This window comes from Calypte anna, chromosome 3, assembly GCF_003957555.1.
Source record: "Calypte anna isolate BGI_N300 chromosome 3, bCalAnn1_v1.p, whole genome shotgun sequence".
NCBI lineage: Eukaryota > Metazoa > Chordata > Aves > Apodiformes > Trochilidae > Calypte > Calypte anna.
Window position 1 is genome coordinate 82,142,330 of NC_044246.1, and position 19,580 is coordinate 82,161,909.

Consider the following 19,580-nt stretch of genomic DNA (forward strand, 5'->3'; position numbering starts at 1 on the left):
CGTGCAAAAGAGAAGGATGCCTAAAGAGTCCCTTTAATGCATGTTAGGCTTTCATTTAATTTATGAGTGCCAACTGGATCATTTCAACCTCCTTCCTCATTTTCTGAGGCCTCACCGAGTTCAACCCATCCAGAAACTTCAACTCTCCAGTGTGGGAAAACTGACGACTTTGGTGCTTTGGCCAACTTGTTTACTTTCCACGTGAAGTCAGAACTGTCACCGAGTTTACATCCTGGTTCGATTCCTTCAGCCATGAGCTAACCAACTGGGTTTTACCTGAACATATGGGGGGGGGGGGGTGAAGCACAGGAGTAACAAACAATTTCTGTTCCAGTGGGAGAGGACACTTCACACCTTTTGCCAGCTCTCCTGTGGATTAAAATTTAAGAGTGTGGACCCAGAGTGCTGCCCTGGTGAGTCAGGGCTGAGGTGGGGGTGCTGGTGGGCATTTCAGAGGCTGGAGCAGCCACCTGCCCTGCCTTACAGGTGAGAGCCCAGGGGTGCCAAGCAGCCCCTGCCAGGTCTGACCGCAGGCAGGTTGCGGAGGGAGCGGTTCCTGTTCCACCAGCTGGGCTGCACTCCCTCCCTCCTCTCCCCACTCCTCACCTCCTCGGCTCAGAGGAATGGGTGAGGAACAGGATGTGGCTGATGGCACTGAAGGGGCAGCACAGTACAAGGCGTGGTATAATTCTCTGGCATGCGTGGAGTGACCGCTACAATGTACAGAGCCCCGGCAGCTGCCCTGCCCTTAGGCTTGAAGTACACAACAGCAACTGGAGAGCTTTGATCACTGAGAGGGCAGCACTGTTAATACCACTTCCTCTACCACAAGGATGTTGTATTTACAAAGGCAAATACAGAGCAAGTATTCTTTTTTTATGGGCAATATCAGGCAAACTAGCATCTTAAAGACACTTCTACTACCAAGTGCCTGGGAGAAAAAAACTGTACGCAAGCTCCTCTGCTGTTGGTGTGATGGAGCATCCAAGAGCAGATACTGAGTTTCCAGGCTGTTAGCAATGACACAGAGGACAGCATTTATATTCTCTTGAAAAAAAAAAAAACTTTTACTGAGAAATGTGACTTTACAGGGTTTTTACATTTGAGTTACAGGTGTAATGCCAAGAAGTTTCATGCCGTTGGCCAGAACTGAACGTGCAGCTTGAAAGAGACAGAGCCTTGCCTGGAAAACAACACCAGCAATCAGCTTATGATACTGCTACTGAATAAATAGGGTGTAGTTCTCAGGGAAGCAGTTAGGAACAGCCTGTCAGAGGTGAGGACACTGTGCACTCTCTGGTGCCCTCCCCATGCAGGGTGCTGGGGTTCAGACAGTCACATAACTGGAGCACTGAGTAACCCCCAGAGCTGGCAGAAATCACACCAGCTCCTGACAGCCCAGTGCTGTGTCAGCAGAGGGACATTTGTCAACAAAGGGAAACTGGAAAGAGGTGTCCATCCCAGTCCTCAAGCTACCAATGACTAGGAAGTTAAAACCTTCATGTACCACAGGCTGTTGCAGCCTGAGAATACTGCTGGGATTCCCCCTCTCGCTATGCCTGGGTTAGAGGCTGTCCAGCAGCTATGGGCTGCTTTGAAAATGCCACTCTTCCTTGTCAATGTCTTGGCTGTTTCATAGCTGGTGTTTTGAGAAGAACCCTATCAACCTCACTTGAAATAATTCATCCTTTAAGGCTGCCACAGTGCCACAGATATTTTGAAATATTTTCTTTTACAGAGTAAGGAAAAGACATTTTCCTTGTAGCTTGGACTGTCTTAGTTGTTCTTCCCAAGAATGCACGAAACCATCTTCAAAGACAGGACTCAGCTACAGAATGTAGCTCCATGAATTTCACTGAAATTTTTTCCCTGACAGCACAGCTCAACACTTCCATGTGACTTCCTACCAAAATCAGATAGGTAACTGGTTTTTGAAATACATAAAAGAGGAAATTAAAAGGTAGAATACTGAATATATAATTTACTGAGCAGCAGAGTGGTCAAACATTGCCTGGCAGCTCACTAGAAAATAATTTGCATCTACGTGGAACTGCACATTAGCAATTATCAGCCTCAGAGCTTTAGCTAGAAAGGCAGCACAGACAGCTTGGGATATGTAGGTGGCAAGAAGGAAGGGAGAGATTCAGTTATCTCTTAATTCTCTGTCTGCCCACATAACCACTACAGCAAACCATCAGCAATTGGCCAGCAAGTTAAATGCTCAAATGTTTTTTTTTTTAAAAAAACTCAGAGAGAAAGGTGATGAGAAGGGGTTTGTCTGGGTTTGGAGTAGTTGTCCTCATGGAGCATTCAGTTTTGGGAAGCTCAGGCAGAACAGCCTTTTCCTGAAGGCACAGCCATAGCACCCCTGGCAGAACCCAGGGCTCAGGCTAGCTGGTGGTCACCCCCAGGTGCACATCCACCCCTGTGCTTACACAGCTGGGCTGGGAAAACCCAAATGTATCATTTCTCTGGGATGCCCTACCCAGATGCCAGCCACCTAAACACCTTGTCCCCCGTACCTGGGCCAGCTGAGGGGTGCTGCCTTTCACAGGGAGGGTTTTATGTGCCACAGCTGCAAGATGGCTGAAATGCAAAACATGAGGAGAATGAAGAAGTCTCTTGGCAAGAGCAGTGCTGCGGGCTACAGAAAGCCACAGAACTGGAAAAGGCACAAGTGCAGCATGCCAAAGGCTCCTTTCCAGCAGCCTCTTTCACCTGGCTGAGGCAGAGAGGGAGGGCCTGGCTTTCTGTAGCCTGCATGCCATCAACAACTTAATGCTCGTAGCAAACCCCCAGAACCATCTCTCCACTCACCCCCTCAAAAAAAAAAAAACAAACCCAAACCCAACAAACTGGTCTAGAAACTACTTCAGAGCTTGCCCTGTCATCCCCAAGGCACATGACTCCTTAACACCATTTTCCTTCACTTGTTAAAGCTTTTCCCATATGCAGGCTCTACTGCTTCCTCCAGCAAGCCTGTCCTCTGAAATCAGACAGGTCCCTGTGGAGGTTACACACACAGTATGACTTTTAATAATTGCCTGTGTCCACCTCAACATCTAGACTGAGATCAGTGGTCAAAAGGGGTTTGGACAAAAGTTCCTAGCTGAAATTTTGAGACTTGAGAGAATATTACTGGCTCAAATCTGCTTCTTAAAACAGGATTAAACAGGATTTGGGGTTCAGACAGGGTTACAGCCAAGTGATTATCTTTTCCTGAAAGCAGTTTGGTTTTGAGGAGGCTCCTTTGTTCCTGGTTCCATCCTCAATTTCTACTATTTATTGTATTATTTGCCATCCTACTTAACACCTTTCCTGCTCCAGGAAAAGTGTCCCACAGTTGTACATCTTCCCACTGTTATTACTCTTCAAAGCAGTGCAGGTGAGAGGGCTGCAGAGCCAGCTCAGGAAGATCTGTTCTTCCCAGAGCCAGACACCAGTATCAGCAATCACCTTACCTGAGTGTGAGGAGGTAGCTGACAATGTGCTTGGGTTGCAGATCCTGAGAAGATCTATACAGGACCTCATCATATCTGTGAAGAAAGAAAAGGTTTGTTTGGTGTTGAAGTGGCAGGAAGTATATAAGGCTCATCAGACTTGCTTAAATCAGAACAAACACATAAACCACCACTGCAAAATTAAAAAAAAAATAAAAATCTTCAGAACCAGCCTTAATCTATGTAATTAACACAAAATTATATCTTCCTTGTTCAGTTATTATTGAAGGAGACAGCTTCTGCTTCTCTCATCATGCAAACACTGTAGATGGCAGAGCACAGAAAGGCAGTGCAAGAGCTATATTTGCTTCTGGAACATTATGTCTGGTTTTACATTTCAGCACTAATTGTAAGTTCCTAGGAGAAAAAAACATTTATTAAATAACCAAGAGTATTAAAACAGTCCCTTAGAGGATGATGCTGCCTTTAGTAAATGCAGTTTAGAAATTAGAGTAGCTACAGGGTATCTTGTAACATCATAAAAGACAAAAACAAAGTGCATTTACATAATCCTGGAAGAAAATCAATTTATGTAATACAGCCATCAACCTGGATAATGCAGGCAGAGTCATGGAGATCCATTATTTAATCTTTCTGTGTTCTCCTGTCTACACATTGTCCTCCCCACAGCCTGCAAGAAGTTACCAGCACCTCTGGGGCTGAACAGATTCCCAACTCAAAGTGGGCTTCCTGGTCTGTGCTCAGCTCCCAGGCCCATCTCTGCCAGCATCCCCAGACTGAACTTCCATGGGATTTTCCTACTTTAAAAGCAAGCTGCAGGAGAACTGGGGAATAAGCCCTCATCATGAGGGGGCCCTGTTGATACCAACTTTGTTGCTTCATGAAGTTGCCATTTCAGTGTTGGCCAACTTGTTAGATAATTTTAACAGTTAAGTAATTCCACATCTGCAGGCATGTGCTTGCTGCTTTCAATCTACTATTCATTAGTCTGCAAAGTCAGTGCTATTCAGAACTACTCGGCTAATTTTAAGGGCAAGTTTGTGGTAGCTGTTCAAACAGCAGAAGCAGAGCCATGGAAAAGGGGCTTCTGACAGCTCGGGAGTGTCTTAAGATGGAAAATTTTCAGGAAGAATGATGGCAGCTCACAGGGAGGACTGAGCAGTAATTGTTACTCCTAAAATCATGGGATATTTCAATGAGTTTATTAGCAACTGAGTGCCTGGTCTACTGGATAACGTGGAGCTTGATAAAAATAAAAGCTCTGCAGTGGATCAGCAACCTCTCTTTGAAATGGACATGTCTGGGATCCAGTGATGCTTGCAAATCAACCTGAAATACAGGAACCCTGTCAGTTTTCACCCATAAGACAGGCAGCCATATACTAATCTGATAAAAAACAAGAAGCAACCCATGAGTTTCCTCCAATATACAACTACACTGCATAAACAAGACACCACTGGTCTTGTTTATAGAGTGCTGGCTGATCTGGCTGTTCCTCAAGAGAACATTGAGCACATGATAAACTGCAGGCAGATCTCTTGAGGCCATTGCAGTTAACAGTACAAGTCTGCAGCCTACAGGCTGAAAGAAGCCACCTGGGAGTCTGACCTGACTTCTGGAAGTCTGCATTTTAATCAGATGCTCTCAAGAAGTCCTGAGTGTGGCCACAGGAGTTAACTCTCTGGCACTGTGCAGTGCGCAGGACCTCTCACTGGGCATCCTGAAAGCCTCAGCTACTTCCAACTCCATCACAGGCTGCACAACATGGATAATTCACTCCCCTGTCTCCTTATTTTAATTACACACCTATGAAATAATGGAAACAGAAATGGCTCAACTTTAGGACTGGCTGAATGAAGAACATTTTTGCTATTCACAGGTATTAGTAGCACATGTTCAGCAGCTCTGAAGGATGCTGAGCTACTGAATGTGCACACACATGCTTCAGGAGCACTTATTCTCACCTTTCTCCTGTGACAACAACAAAACAAGAGGGACCAAGCAAATCCTCAGCTAATATTTGTATAGAGCTTAGGGTATCTTTGTGAAGGTAAGAAATAAGAAGCTCATGTACCTAGAGTACTTTCCAAATATTGGTTTTGTCCCTCATATGGCTTCTAAAGTCCACAAAGATTTCAGGTGAGGACCACTCTGTTTCAATCAGTGTGACCCAAGAGACAAGCCATTGCCCAAAACAGCCATTTTTCTCTTCTGATCATCTATGCTTTCTCAACAGGTTGGCAGAAAATGCAGATTTTAATTTTAAAGGAACTGGTATTTGGAAATAAAACTAGACAAACCTGAGGAGATGCTGAAGAACAGAGATGGCATCTGGCTCTTGCAAGCATGCCACGTTAACATCAGTTAGCTGCTCATTCCCATGCATCTGTTCTAAACTAAAATGTAAAAATGAAAAACAAAGACTGAATGAAAAACTCTTTAGCAAAGCTGAACAAGAAAAATGGTAATTTGTGTTGTTAAGAAAAAAGGGTAGGCAACTTCTGCTCAAGCTGAATGGAACACTGAGACCAACCAGGTGACTTCAACCAAGATAAAAAAAATTAAAATTTGTGCTAGGCCTTTAAGTATCAGCAGGGTTAAAGATACACATAGAGAACAGGTCCAGCAGCTGATGCTAAAAGGACTAAGGAGGCAGTCAGTACCCTTGTAGCAGTACCCTAAGGCCATCAATACCTAAGTGATAAGGCAGTACAAGAGGAACAGACTACAGAAAGACAGAAAGGGCTCAGACTTGCAAGCTCTCTCTGAATATCATCTCCTACTACCATTGCCTCAGGCAGAATACCACATTGGTGCAGACCTTTGGCCTGATACAGGAAAGTAGCTTTAAATGCTTTCATGAAAATAGATATTGATGTCTGCATTGAAAATACTCTGACAGATCACTATAATTGATAAAACTGTTTGAACTGGACTCTTCTGAAACTCTTTTTAAGATATAAGCACCAGATACTTGATGTCAACCTTTTTTACCAGCACTGGGATATAACAGTGTTAAAAAACTCCATAGCTACAGTGGTAGCCAAAACCATCTAAGTTCTGTAATTCAGTATATTTTACAAGTCTGGGCTTTTTGGGTTTTACATCAGTTTCCTTAATCCTATAGTCACTGTTCTTCATCACTGACACCAGCCACAGAGAAAAGCTGTTCCTAGAACTGAAAGAGTACACAGACAGTCAGCTCAGCCCTTTGGCAATGAGGTGGAAATTTCATTTTAACTGGCTTGCTCTTCTGGGAAATCTCAGGAATCCCTATGTCCTGGTTTAGGCCAGGACTCACACATCATAAACTCACACCTCTGCTGAAAAAAATGAAAGTGTGTCACTTCGGGAAGGAGTTAACACTGCTACTTGACAGATCAGTAAGTTAATAAGGCCAAGATACATGTCAGACTGTAGTTCTGCATACAAACACTTCTCTTACCTATGGAGTCTGGCATGGGTGTACTGCAAGAACACACCTGTATCTCCACGACTCTGAAGAGCTCGATCCCAGCTAAACTGATAATCAGATGACAGAAGGCCCCTGAAGTCCTGGAATAATAAATTAATGTCACCTCAATATGGCTCTCCAGCTCAATTTTTAACTTTTCACAGAAGGCAGAAGCAGCTCAGACTCACTTGAATTATTAATGCTGCAAGACCAACTTTCTCTGCTGTCTCCACAGGGTCTTCTATCTCTTTGGTTGCTGAAGAGAAACACAGAAAAAGAAATCATAAGTCAGTAGTACCATAATGACTCCCTGGCTCAGACTTGGAGATGCCAATAAAATTGAATCCTCTAAAACTGTGGACAAGCAATAGGGACACTGTCAGGATGCATACAGCAAGAAGTCCAGGATATAAATCTTCCTTAAAAGCTGAGATACAGCTGTTTCAGATGAGCTTCTTCCCACTCCCCCTAGTGTGTGTAACACTCATTTTAAGGTCAGAAGGTTTCATTACAACAGGCTAGACAGACTACCTCTTCACAATGCAGGCAATCAATCTCCAAGATTAGGAAGAGAATGACAGGGCAATTTAGATTTTGCTTAAAAATTCCAAGTGGTAGGAAGGCATAAAGAGTCAAAGAAAAATTGTTTCAATGGCTAAGAGAGCACTCGGGACATTCAGAGACTATTTGTGCCATCCACTGTAGATACCTATACTCAGGGAACTGGAACTGAGAGAATTATAGAACAGTTTGGGTTGGAAGGGACTTTTAAAAGTCATCTAGTCCAACTCCCCTGACCTGGGCAGGGACACCTCCCACTAGAGATCAGGTTACTCAAAGCCCCATCCAACCTGACACTGAGCACTTCCAGGGATGAGGCATCCACTTCTCTGGGCAACCCAAGCACCTCATCAACCTCAATGTAAAAAACAAATTCTTCCTCATAATCAAAACCTTCTCTTTTTCAGTTTAAAACCATTGCCCCTTGCTGAGTGTTCCAGCCCCCTGATCATTTTCATTCCCCTCTGGACCTGCTCCAACAAGTCTATGTCTTTTTTGCAATGTGGGCTCCAGAACTGGACACAGTACTCCAGGGGGGGTCTCACCAGAGCAGAGCAGAGAGGCAGAGTCCCCTCCTGCTGGTCACACTTCTTTTGATGCAGCACAGACCACACCTTGCTTTCAGGACTGCAAGTGCAGGTTGCCCACTCATGTCCTATTTCTCACCTACCAGTATCCCTCTCTGGAAGGCTCCTCTGAATCCATTCATCCCTCAGTCTGTAATGATACCAGTGACTGCCCTGACTTAAGTGCAGGGCCCTGTAACTTGACTTTGTTGAACTTCATGAGGTTTGCACAGTCCCACTCCTCAAGCCTGCCCAGATCCCTCTGGGTGACATCCCTTCTCCCAAGTGAATCAACTGCACCACTCAGCTTGGTGTCACCTGCAAACGTGCTGAAGCTGCACTCGATCCCCTTTGTCATTGATGAAGATATTAAATAGTATTGGTCCCAGTACAGACCCCTGAGGACTCTGCTTGTAACTGGTTTCCACCATGGGCACTGGGCCACTGACATGCAACTCCTTGGACATCAAGCCAATTCCTTTTCCATCTAACAGTCCATTTATTTCATCCCTATATCTCTAATTTAGCAGTAAGACTGTTGTGGGGGACCATACCCAAGGCCTTAGGGAAGTCCAGGTAGATGACATCCATAGCTCTTCCCTTGTCCACTGATGCAATCATTCCATCAGAAAAGGGCACCAGACAGCATGATTTGCCCTTCTCCCTGGGTAGACACAACAAGAAACTCTCCAAAGCTCCTCAAACTTCACAGGCTGAACTTAAATCTATCACCACAAAACTGAATTAATCAGGAAGAGTCTAAGAGAGTGAATGTCCTCACAACACCTGTAGGGACAGGTCTGGCAAAGCTATTTCCAGCTTTTTCACAGCTTCAGCAGATAAGGAGCATCCTGCCACGTACAGAAATGCACCAGAGGGCCTGTTTCATTTCTTGTCTCACAGGGAAGTTCACAAGGCCAAACTGGTGCTCCAGTTCATCACAAGTACAGTAAACTTGCCTACGTGACAGCACTCTAGATGCTGGATCTCCTGGGAAATCAGTTTACTTCTATTTGGACCCACAACCTTGCCCAGTGAAAAGATCATGCTTTTGACACACATAAAGCTTTTTCTTTTTAAACTCAGATCAGAGGGAACCTCTTCTTGTCCCTGCTGGAGAGAAAAGACTATTTTTATAATACTCTTTTACAAGGTAAATCTGTTCTCTTAAGCAAGGGCCAAGTGCATTTTTTTATTGTGGCATATATTTTATATATTTGTTTATATATAACAAATATATATAATAAATATATATACATATTTATTGTGCTATATGTAATTTGCAGAGTTAAGCTTACAATTTCTTGTCCCAGCAGACTGTGGAGAATTGAGGTGTTCTCTTAAGGCACCACTTGAACTGAACCAGCTTTCCACCACAATTTTAGTATACTTCAATTTCTATCTTTTGCCTTGCTATTTCTTTGTGCCAGGTCAGCAAAGCTAACCGAAAAAACTTTAAGTAGCTCATAGTACTCACACCTTTGCTGTTTACAAAATTCAGAAAGACCTAAGCTTGAAAAGTATAGGGATAGTTCAAAGCCCTGAGAAGTCTCAGATGGACATGCATTCACAAGGTGTGCTTAGATTACATTATTACACTTCATAACTGAGATTTGTTTCAAAACAGAACAACTGTCTCAGAATTCACTTTTGTTTATATGCTTGACAAGATGCAGCCAAAGCCATCCAAGAGAAAGTGAAGCAGCAAAAGAAACAATAGGCATCATAGAGAGGATTTTTGTGGACTGCAGGATTTGTTGAGTAGAAAGAAAAAGGGTACCAATAATGGAAATATAAATAGCAAAAGAACTGTGTCAAGTTAATAGCAAAGGAAGAGTTTATACAAAGGTATTTAACTAATCAGCTCCAGCTCCACAGAGACATGATTTTTAAATATAGCATTGGCTGCTAGATGCCCAGCTACCAAAGTCTTTCCAATGACACTGAGGCATTTTGATGAAATATCTTCTACTCTGTATCCAAACTTCAACCACTGAAGACATTGCTGTAAGTCAGGGATTTAAGATTTCTGATTTAAGAAAGGGGAAGTAAGGCAGGAATTCAAATATAAAGGGGAACATTTCTACAAGCACAGGCAGGGTTTAGGATCTAATGGATAAGCCCTGGGGAATGCAGCAGTGCCATCTGAACACCTCATTCCTTTTAGCTGTTCCTCTGCCTACCACCTGTGCAATGGAACACGGGTCTGTACCTCTGCTGTGCCTGTTCAGCCCAGTATAAAAGTTTGGTTTTGCACCCAGCTCTGACACTAACCTTTAAACTGAAGCTCTAAGCTCCATTCCTCTCTGAAATGAAACTGGTTTGAACCAAGGGTCACCCTTCCATCATTCTGCCCACCTACCCCCCCCTCCTCCATGTCCACTCTACACCCAAAATTACCTAGATTAAAAAAGATGAGGAAGCAGAGCAAGGAAGATAAGACTGCTACTTAGCCTTCGTTGAACTGAAGATTTAACTTCATTGATTCATTTGAGGACCTCGCTCCAGAAAGCACAGGAGGGGGCAGCCTTTCACTGGGAACTGCTTTAATCCTTACTGCCTCCAGAGGAAGCAGCTCTGGGGCCACAGCCCGAGGTGCAGGCGAGCATCCTCTCCAGCAGGTTCTGTGCAACCCAGCGACCTCCTGGAGACTTGGGAAACAGTCACAAGGCAGTGGCTGCAGACAGGCTACGGTCAGTTTTGCCAGAGAGAACTGTCAGGGCTATAAATCCTTTGGATTAAATCTGATTGATCCCTGTACTGCAGCCCTAACCCCACTATCGACTAGTTTGTCCCTCAGGAAAAAAGCAACTGTTGTCCCCCAAGCACAGGTACTTCCTTCCCGGTGCAAAATCACAAGGAAGTAATTTCACTGAATGTTAAAATTTGCACATCTGTAGCTCAGGCAAGTTCAGAGGTGCAATGGATTATTTTAACATTGTTTTTATCACAGAAGATACAAAAAGCACACAGATAGGGTATATGGCTGCAATTGGTCTGGTGCAGGGTGAAGGGTAGAAAAGATGACCTGTTTTTGATCAACATAGAACATAACAAAGAAATTAATAAGACCTGAAATAGCTAACTTTTTGCAGAAGCCATGTTCTGTAACATCCTTGAGCGAACTTCATTTAAAACATCTTCCAGGAAAATTACTTCTCCTCTCCGTGTCTTCATCCCTTGAACTAGACCAAAAGACACATGCTGGCACCTGTGGTGAAAAGCAGCAGGACCCAAAATTACATTTTAATCAAGAGACATGTTTGCAGTATTTGTTCAGAGCTGGATTCTTACCAGAAAACAGCAATAACAGCTGAATAAATAGTGCTCCAACGTGGGAAGCTGGGCGATAGAATCAGTAACTCTCACTTCAGCAACCAAAGCTCCATATTTATGATATAGTGAGAAAATTATGATCAGAATTATGATAGCCTGGTCATTTGCATGCTCTTGGGAACCCCTCCTGCTACTATACCAGCCTTAACACAGAAGACTCAAGGAAGTAAATTGGGGAGAGGCAGGATGTAGACAGATCAAATTACTGCAGCAACACAGATCTGTTAATAACATCAGAAAGGGAGTCATAATCATTCTATTGTGGCCACATTAAACTAAAAGTTTAATCAATCAGTGCTGATAATAAAACATTCATTGCTGCTTCTCACAATAATCTCAAGCATTATCCTGGTTCCATAACTTAAGGTAATTTTAGTGCATATGTATGCACTGTGAAAGGAGGCAGACTAACATTCCTGTAGGCTAAACCCTATATTTAACCACAAAAGAGATGCAGTCTGTCAGAGAGGAATGTGATTTATTCCTCAGATCCATTATTGACCTTTGCTCAGCTTGCTAACAAGATTGGTAATTACCATGAATAACAGTGGGGATACATTTCCCTGCAAAAGATATTTCAAGCCTGAAGCATGATTCAAACTCAGATTTCAGATCTCAGCTGAAGTATCACACTTCAAGAAGTAATTATTCAGTATCCCAAAAGTTATGCCACCAGTTCTCTAAAGGATTGTTTCACTTTTTCCCATTTTATCATGGGCACAATCAAGAGGTTCTCTCCAAAAAAGCACTCCACTGAAATTCCAATGTAATTATCCATTTTTAAATAAATAAGTAAATATTTTAGGTTCATAAACACATACCTTTCTGCCCAGTCATAGCCCATGAGCTTCAGTATTTGGAACAAATGTTGAAAGTGATTACTTTGGCTTTTATCTGTCTAGGGAACAGAATTGGTCCATATCAGAAAGCACTCCAAGTTTGATAAGGATTAGCTTTTAACACACAAACACACAACACCACAGATCCTGTGCCAGTAAGTCACTGCAAGCAGAACTATGACCTATGAAGAGAGGCAAAAAAATCTAACAGCTGGAATCTATAGCAATGGGATTTTGCATTTTATCAGAAAAATTAATCTTCCTTTTCAAAAATTATTATTCCTAGGTCATGAAGACAAGGCCATGAACTGCAATGAAACATTGGTGTTCTTTCTGGAGAAACATAGTCATAATCTGTGTTTTCACATAACCTGTGAACTGCCCACCATTCACTTCAGAACCTTGCTGCTCTTTTTATATTCCCACAGCTTGGGAAACCAAACTTTAAAGGTCCTTTGCCTTAGAAACAGAGCACCTCCTTAAGATCTCTGTCTCCAGAACCCAAAAGTTTATTTTGTCTCAAATGTGATTTGGGAAGCTTTACATCGTAAATTAGGTGTGTAACTTATAAATAAATTTTAAAATTATCATTTTCATGTTAATGATGCATCTTGTGCTTTGCTCCACTTCCAGTCACTCTATCCTGTGATTCAAGGAAGTTTCTGATGGAACTTTATGTCTTGCCATTATCTGTGTGTACCTAGCTACAGCTCTTGTTACAAAGTTCACTTTCCTACCTAGCTGCTTTGGCTAAGTCACACAAGCACTTCTTTATTCCCCCTGGAAAAACACTGCAGTGATAACCAAATAACCACTATTTTCTTATTTGTCTGGTGTTCCAAGACAGGGAGAGAGAGAGCACAAGGAGTGAAGTGCTTATCTGTGTTTTTCTCAGCTCCACCAGTGTATCAAGCCCCAAGCATCTGCCTTCTCTTCCACAGCTGCTCACACCCTGCTCCACACTCCTATCCATCACCTCTCCCTCTGCAGATTCACAGGCAAGGCTGATAAAATGATAGTGGTGATCAGCACTTCAGTCAAGGCCTTCCAGGCTCTTTCCCATGCACCTTACATCTGAGTGAAGCTGTTGGCAAAGCCAGATCTCCCTCACTAGAAGTTCTCCCAATAAACTTGATAAATTTTAGATGAAGGTCAACTCACACTACTGGCCAGGGCTGCCTTGCTGTTTCCTCTGCTCCCCTCTAAGTCTGGATTAATCTCTATTCTCCTGCTTTATGAGAGGTTACACATGCCATGACAAAGACTGGGTTTGTTTTGTGTCTACAACAGCATCTCCCTCATCACCTGGACCATGACTGTGGGATATAAAAGCCTCTTTGGAGGACTGCAGTCTTTTGTGAGTAGATAATGTGACAAATCATGACAGTACTCACTGACAAAAGACTCCAATCCTCAACTCAATTGCTTCCTCTTGAGTGTTCATAACAGAATTTTCAGCTAAAATTAAATTAAAAGTTGACTTAAAATTGTAATTGCTTATCTTGACCAATGTATATAGAAATGCCATACAGAAGAATATCTAAAATCATTAATAGTAAATAATAATCTAATAATAATCCAACATCTTTTTAAAATAATCCTTTAAGCTCCCATGGAATAAAGAGAATCAGAAAAGGCCAAAATCAGAATACCTATCAGGCAGTACAACCAGGTGTCAGCTGGCCACCTGAAAGCCAAGTATCAACTCCTGTAGTTTTGGGACGCTGAGTGTTAACTGCAAGCAGCATAATAATGTGTGCTTATGATGTCTGAGCTATCCACCTAATTAAAATTGCAAGGAAACCAAATTTGGAAACAAATACTAGGAATACCACACAACTTCATTTCTGCCTAAAAGTAATCCTCAAAACATGGATGTGCAAGTTAAAAAAGATGAACCTGTAGACACTACAATTTCATAAAACTGATTTTTAACATAGCTTAATAGCATGGCAAAAATAACACACAAATGCTCAAAAAGAAGGTTTGTATTGTGAAGAAGGGCAATTTTTATCTTACAAGCCTCAAAATTATAAACATCCAATTATAGTCTAAGTGGTTAGCTCTAAGAGAGAAGCTTGCATTTTGACAGCACGGATTATATTTAATTATAGAGTCATAAATTGCTGAGTTGGAAGGGCCCCATCAAGATCATAAAGTCCAACTCCTTTCCCTGCATAGGTCACTCCAAGAATCATACCATGTGCCTCAGAGCATCATCCAAACACTTTTATATATTAGAAGTCTCTTCAACTCCTTTAAATGCAACATTCATCAGAATCTTAGCACCTCTTTAATAATACATGCTGCACATTTTTAAATGCTTTTGAAGATTTAGCTCACATCACTGCATTTTTATGAAATGAGTAGGATTTCTTTAAAATGCAAACTGGCAAGTGCACTGATTTACAGCATTACAACTAATAAACCAACTTAATGTTCTTTTAAATAAGTTGATTTGACAAAAATAAGTTGATGCTATGAAATAAGACTGTCTCTAATTTTCTTGAAACAAGATGAGAATTCTGAAATGCACTTTATTTCATAATTATTCATTACTGATACTGCTGGCATTGTTAAAGAACAAATCAATCAAACCAAGAAATATTAAAAAATTCCCTATCTACAACTGGTCCAGACTGATAAAGCAGTACTTTATGTGAGACTTCTACCTAACGAAACCAGGGCACTGTTCAAAGCCATAAAAATTTATATTTCAGATAAGATATCAGGACCGTAGTGTAGACTTAGATTCATTTTAGAACACTCATTTCTACAATTCTAAATTAACATTTTATGATCCCTTATACTCTAACAGCTTTTTCTGACTTGCTTAAGTATTAATTACAACATTTATAAAGAAAATACTATGTAAATGGAGTAAAAGTTCATTTAAAATTAATTGCAATTAATTTTTTAAAAAGGTAATAACTCCAGAGATTATTTTTCAACCGTACTATGGGTCATGAACTAAAAGAAAACCAAGAAACACTGCCACACTGAAGCACAGTTGCTGAGCACATATTTTCCTGCCAAGAATACCATGTGCCAAAGTCATACTGGGAGCAAGAGGCCCCCTGGATTGTTGACTGTGTAGTGTTTGGTGAATCCAGAATAACTTACCACATAAATCATAGTATCCCAGCTATATTTATTCATTCGGTCTATAGCAGCAGCAAGATCTCTGAAAGAAATAATCATAGAAACATAGAATCACAGAATTGGCTGGGTTGGAAGGGACCTCAGAGATCATCAAGTCCAACCCTTGATCCACTACCGCTGCAGTTACCAGACCATGGCACTGAGTGCCACATTCAGTCTCTTTTTAAATATCTCCAGGGATGGAGAATCCACTACTTCCCTGGGCAGCCCATTCCAATGCCTGATCACCCTTTCCATTAAGAAATTCTTTCTAATATCCAACCTAAACTTCCCCTGGCACAACTTGAGACCGTGCCCTCTTGTCTTGCTGAGAGTTGCCTGGGAAAAGAGACCAACCTCCCCCTGGCTACACCCTCCTTTCAGGGAGTTGTAGAGAGTGATGAGGTCTCCCCTGAGCCTCCTCTTCTCCAGGCTGAACACCCCCAGCTCCCTCAGCCTCTCCTCATAGGATCTGTGCTCGAGTCCCTTCACCAGCCTGGTTGCCCTCCTTTGGACCTGCATTGGAAATGGAATGGGAAACTACTTGGATTTTCACTCAAACATTATTTGCCTCTTGGGAAAATAATTTTATGGAAGACTGCCTGACTAGAAGGATCCATGTACACCCGACATAAGAAAAGAGGACATGTGTACTTTGTTCAGGACATTTGAAATGTTTTTTTAAATGACCAACTATGAAAATTACTGAGGAAACAGTTCTTACGATTGGAGTAAGTCTGGCCTCTGTCTGCCTGCTGGGACAATCAACTGGGAAACTTGAGAGAAGCCACCTTCTCCTGGAAAACTAACTTGAGTGCTCAGTGTTAGCTTATATGATAAAAACCTCATCTTCACACACACAAAATAACAGAGAAACAATTTGCTTAAGCCCTTTAAAGGGCTGTCACAGGAGACAGCCCTTCACCCCTGTGTTCCAGGCTGAACCTACCTCAGGGATCACCAGGAGCAGCTCCCAGGCCACTTTCTGACTGAGGGAGGAGACACATAACACATGGGGTGCAAAGGAAAAGCATTTTGCAATTGCATGAGACTTATTATGGGATGCTTAGGGAGAGAACCAAATATGGGAAAAGAGAGGGAGAAGACGATAAAAGGGACAAGTGGCTTGTAAACAAGTTGGTTTGTCTGTTTGTGCCCTGCACCTAATCAGCACAGTCTGCCCTGTCTTCTCATTAAATTTAATTTCAAACTTTTCCTGGCTGAGGGCATCTCTCTTCTATGTGCACATTTGTTTGGAGGTACAAGTATCAGTAATTGGAGTTGAGGACTACAGCTCCTATAGACCATGCATCTGTGGTGCTGATGGGGCTGGAGGCAAATGAAATGAGGGGATAGCAACTGGAGTCTGACCATGGGTCACAGAGGCAAAGGTGTAAGTGCTGCCAACAACTGGAGCAAGGGCACTAAGGCTAAGAGCAAATATCAAACTGAACAGAAAGTAGCTGAAAGTGCCCTGGGACCCAGGTCTGTTTGTGAACACACAGAGGAGTCTGTAATGTGGGTATCAGGTGGGCTGGGGGAACCATGGGGGTTGCCTGAGAGACCTGCATGTCTGTATGGAGAAGGCAACAGGGTAGAGGGAGGATTCAGGGCCATCTGCTAGATGGACCACATAGCAGATCCCTCTGGGTATGTCTGTACCAGGAACTGGAGCAGGGCTATAGGCTCTGGAGGCTTGCCTGCCCAGGTGCCAGCAACTGGGGAGACCTGGGGACCCAAGGGCCAGCAAATGGGTAGACTGAGTGCTGAAATTCAGCTACTGGAGGGATCCCATGTTGTGCCTGCATACTTTGTGCATATAGTACATATTACTTAAGTGGATAATATATCATAACCATACATATACATACATACATACAAACATGCATATTTCTTCACTCTATTAGACCTCCACCTTCCTCCTAACCAGACAGAGAGGAATAAAATGAGGCCACTCCTCCTCTCTGAGCATTTTTGTCTGCATTGCCCTGTTTGACTGGCTGTGTGTATACACGTGCATGTGTCTGTGTGCCTAAAGGAACAGCAGCTCAGCTTTACTACTGGTTGGACCTGTGGGCACAGAGCTGTGGCAGCCTTCCCTCTCTCTGGCTACAGGATTTGGCAGTTCCCTACTGTGCAGGATTGACAGACTGCATCTCTCTAATAATCTTGTCCTGAAAAGCTGTACACAGCTTACTCTGAGGGCTAGACATCTGATTTATTTACATTGCTGGCACAAAGAAACAGTTACAGATTACATATTAAAATACCCAAGAGGAATTCTAGGATACTGACAAGAAGATAGGAAAAGAGTGATAAAACTGATAGTACAGTGCTGGTGGTCCACTGAGTTAATTAAGACATAGCTGAACAAACCATTTTTTTCCACATCATGCAGCCAATGAACATCTTAAGCAAAGGTATTTATAAAACTCATTGTTTGGCCAAGTCTTTATCAAATGAAGAAATCCCAGCTTTGTTTTCAATGTCAGTAGCTGGATAAAGTACTGTGATTTATGGAAAGAGACTGCTTAAGGGGAAAGAAAAGTATTTCAAAGATATTTTTCCTGAGCCATTTTCACCCCATCATAGTTACATTGCTAGTTCCAGTTACAATTGCTCATTTGTCAAGGTGTTCCATCCCAGAAATAAAAAGCTTCAAAATCTGTACTATCAGTTACAAGTGTAATCATCTCCAATAAAGTTTACTGGCAAGATAAATAGCAGGAAACACAGATGGGCTGACTTGCCTTGTTATATAAAGTGATGTCCCATCACTACGCATGACAGTAGAAAATGATGAGAGGTCTTTCTTTTCTGAAAGATCCACAATCCCTGTCCCTTTTCTGTAAGTTGAAAGAAAGCACTGAAATAATTGCAAATCAGATATAAAGTACATCATGTAAGTAAAGTACAGCTCATGTGAGACAGAGGTCAGAACCAAAATGAAGGCTTCTTGCCACATAACCCCCCTCACTCTAGACAATCCCATTCTATTCTTTGACTATCTCCTGTAAGTCCCTCTGAAGACCACTCTTTTAAGTTTGTTGTCAGCACTACTGATGCCAGAGAGCCACCTGCCCACATTCTGGCACATTCCAAGGTACAGCTTCTGTCCCCGTTCAGGCAGGCAGTGTATCAAGGCAACAATCTAATCTAACTCTGCTCCTTACCTGGCACGTGCTGTTTCCCAACTAACTAACAGCATAAAAGGTTATCAGGAATTGAACACTGTCATTGTACCTGCTCGGCCATGGCCAGGCTTCTGGGCTAGCCACAAGTAAAGGTGAACTTAACTTTTAGCTGTGATTACACAAATCCTGTTGGCCTTCTACTCAGGTGGCTACCAAAGTGATCTAAAGAAAACTCTTCCCTTGAGATGATGTACACACCTCGCTCACCATATTTCATTTGAAATGCAATTGAATTTTCAAGTAAACTACAGCAATACAGTGAACAAGGAGTTCATACGTAGTTTTCTGAAGGAGTCCTTTATCCTCCAACATCTTTAGAACTTCCTGGGACTTCTCTTGGTAAAATGATTCTCCAGAATATTCATCAAAGTGCACTCCTAGACGCTGAAAAGTTCCAAAAACACCAGAGAAGGGAAACATTGTTAGATTGAGACTAATAATTTACCCAGATTAATTCAGATGACAGGCCTGTGTCATGGGTCAGATAAGAGTGCAAAGATTAAATTTATTCCAGAAAATATCAGTGCATTGTCAACAGGAAAGGATGTTTGGACTTGATTTAATTGATTTCTGCATTAAATCGACCTCCCCGACTTTAATGAGGTGCTGGATATAATGCTTATGAGAAAGTAGCAGTAAACTGGGGAGAGCAATTAGTACCAAAAATCTGAGGTAGGTCTCTAACTTGCAGTGCTGAAGGTGAAATCAGTGGACTGTAGAGAAGTTACTGGAACTTGAAACCAATTTTATTTAAAAAGGATGCTAAAAGAAATTTAAAAAAGCAAGAGCTGCTCACAAACACTGCTGAGTACAGAGAAATCACCATTACTGGGAAGGCTGAATGTACTTCTAGGAGAGACAGGATGACCTTAGCTGCCTAAACTGGGTAAAATGTAATAGTACTAAAGACAAAGGTTCTGTCTGAGAGCAACAAAGCTCTCAGTTTATCAGCTCAATACTTATTAGTTTTAAAAGGAATTGAGAGATAAAGATCCAGCTGTACCAGTCATCATGTGATCAATGATGAG

General features: G+C 42.2%; 1 protein-coding gene across 1 annotated transcript in view; it reads right to left on the reverse strand.

Moving 5' to 3' along the window:
- Nucleotides 1-1,049: 1,049 nt before the first annotated feature.
- The window catches only part of RARS2 (arginyl-tRNA synthetase 2, mitochondrial), a 35,104-nt gene continuing 16,573 nt past the window's right edge, over nt 1,050-19,580 (reverse strand). The window contains exons 10-20 of the mRNA XM_008495386.2: nt 18,830-18,936; nt 18,109-18,204; nt 15,341-15,401; nt 12,200-12,276; nt 11,129-11,253; nt 7,104-7,171; nt 6,907-7,016; nt 5,762-5,857; nt 3,462-3,536; nt 2,523-2,586; nt 1,050-1,183 (exon numbers count right to left, since the gene is read on the reverse strand). Of these exons, the coding sequence (XP_008493608.2) occupies nt 1,097-1,183; nt 2,523-2,586; nt 3,462-3,536; nt 5,762-5,857; nt 6,907-7,016; nt 7,104-7,171; nt 11,129-11,253; nt 12,200-12,276; nt 15,341-15,401; nt 18,109-18,204; nt 18,830-18,936 (966 nt within the window). The 3' untranslated portion in view covers nt 1,050-1,096. The remainder of the gene's footprint in view (nt 1,184-2,522; nt 2,587-3,461; nt 3,537-5,761; nt 5,858-6,906; nt 7,017-7,103; nt 7,172-11,128; nt 11,254-12,199; nt 12,277-15,340; nt 15,402-18,108; nt 18,205-18,829; nt 18,937-19,580) is intronic.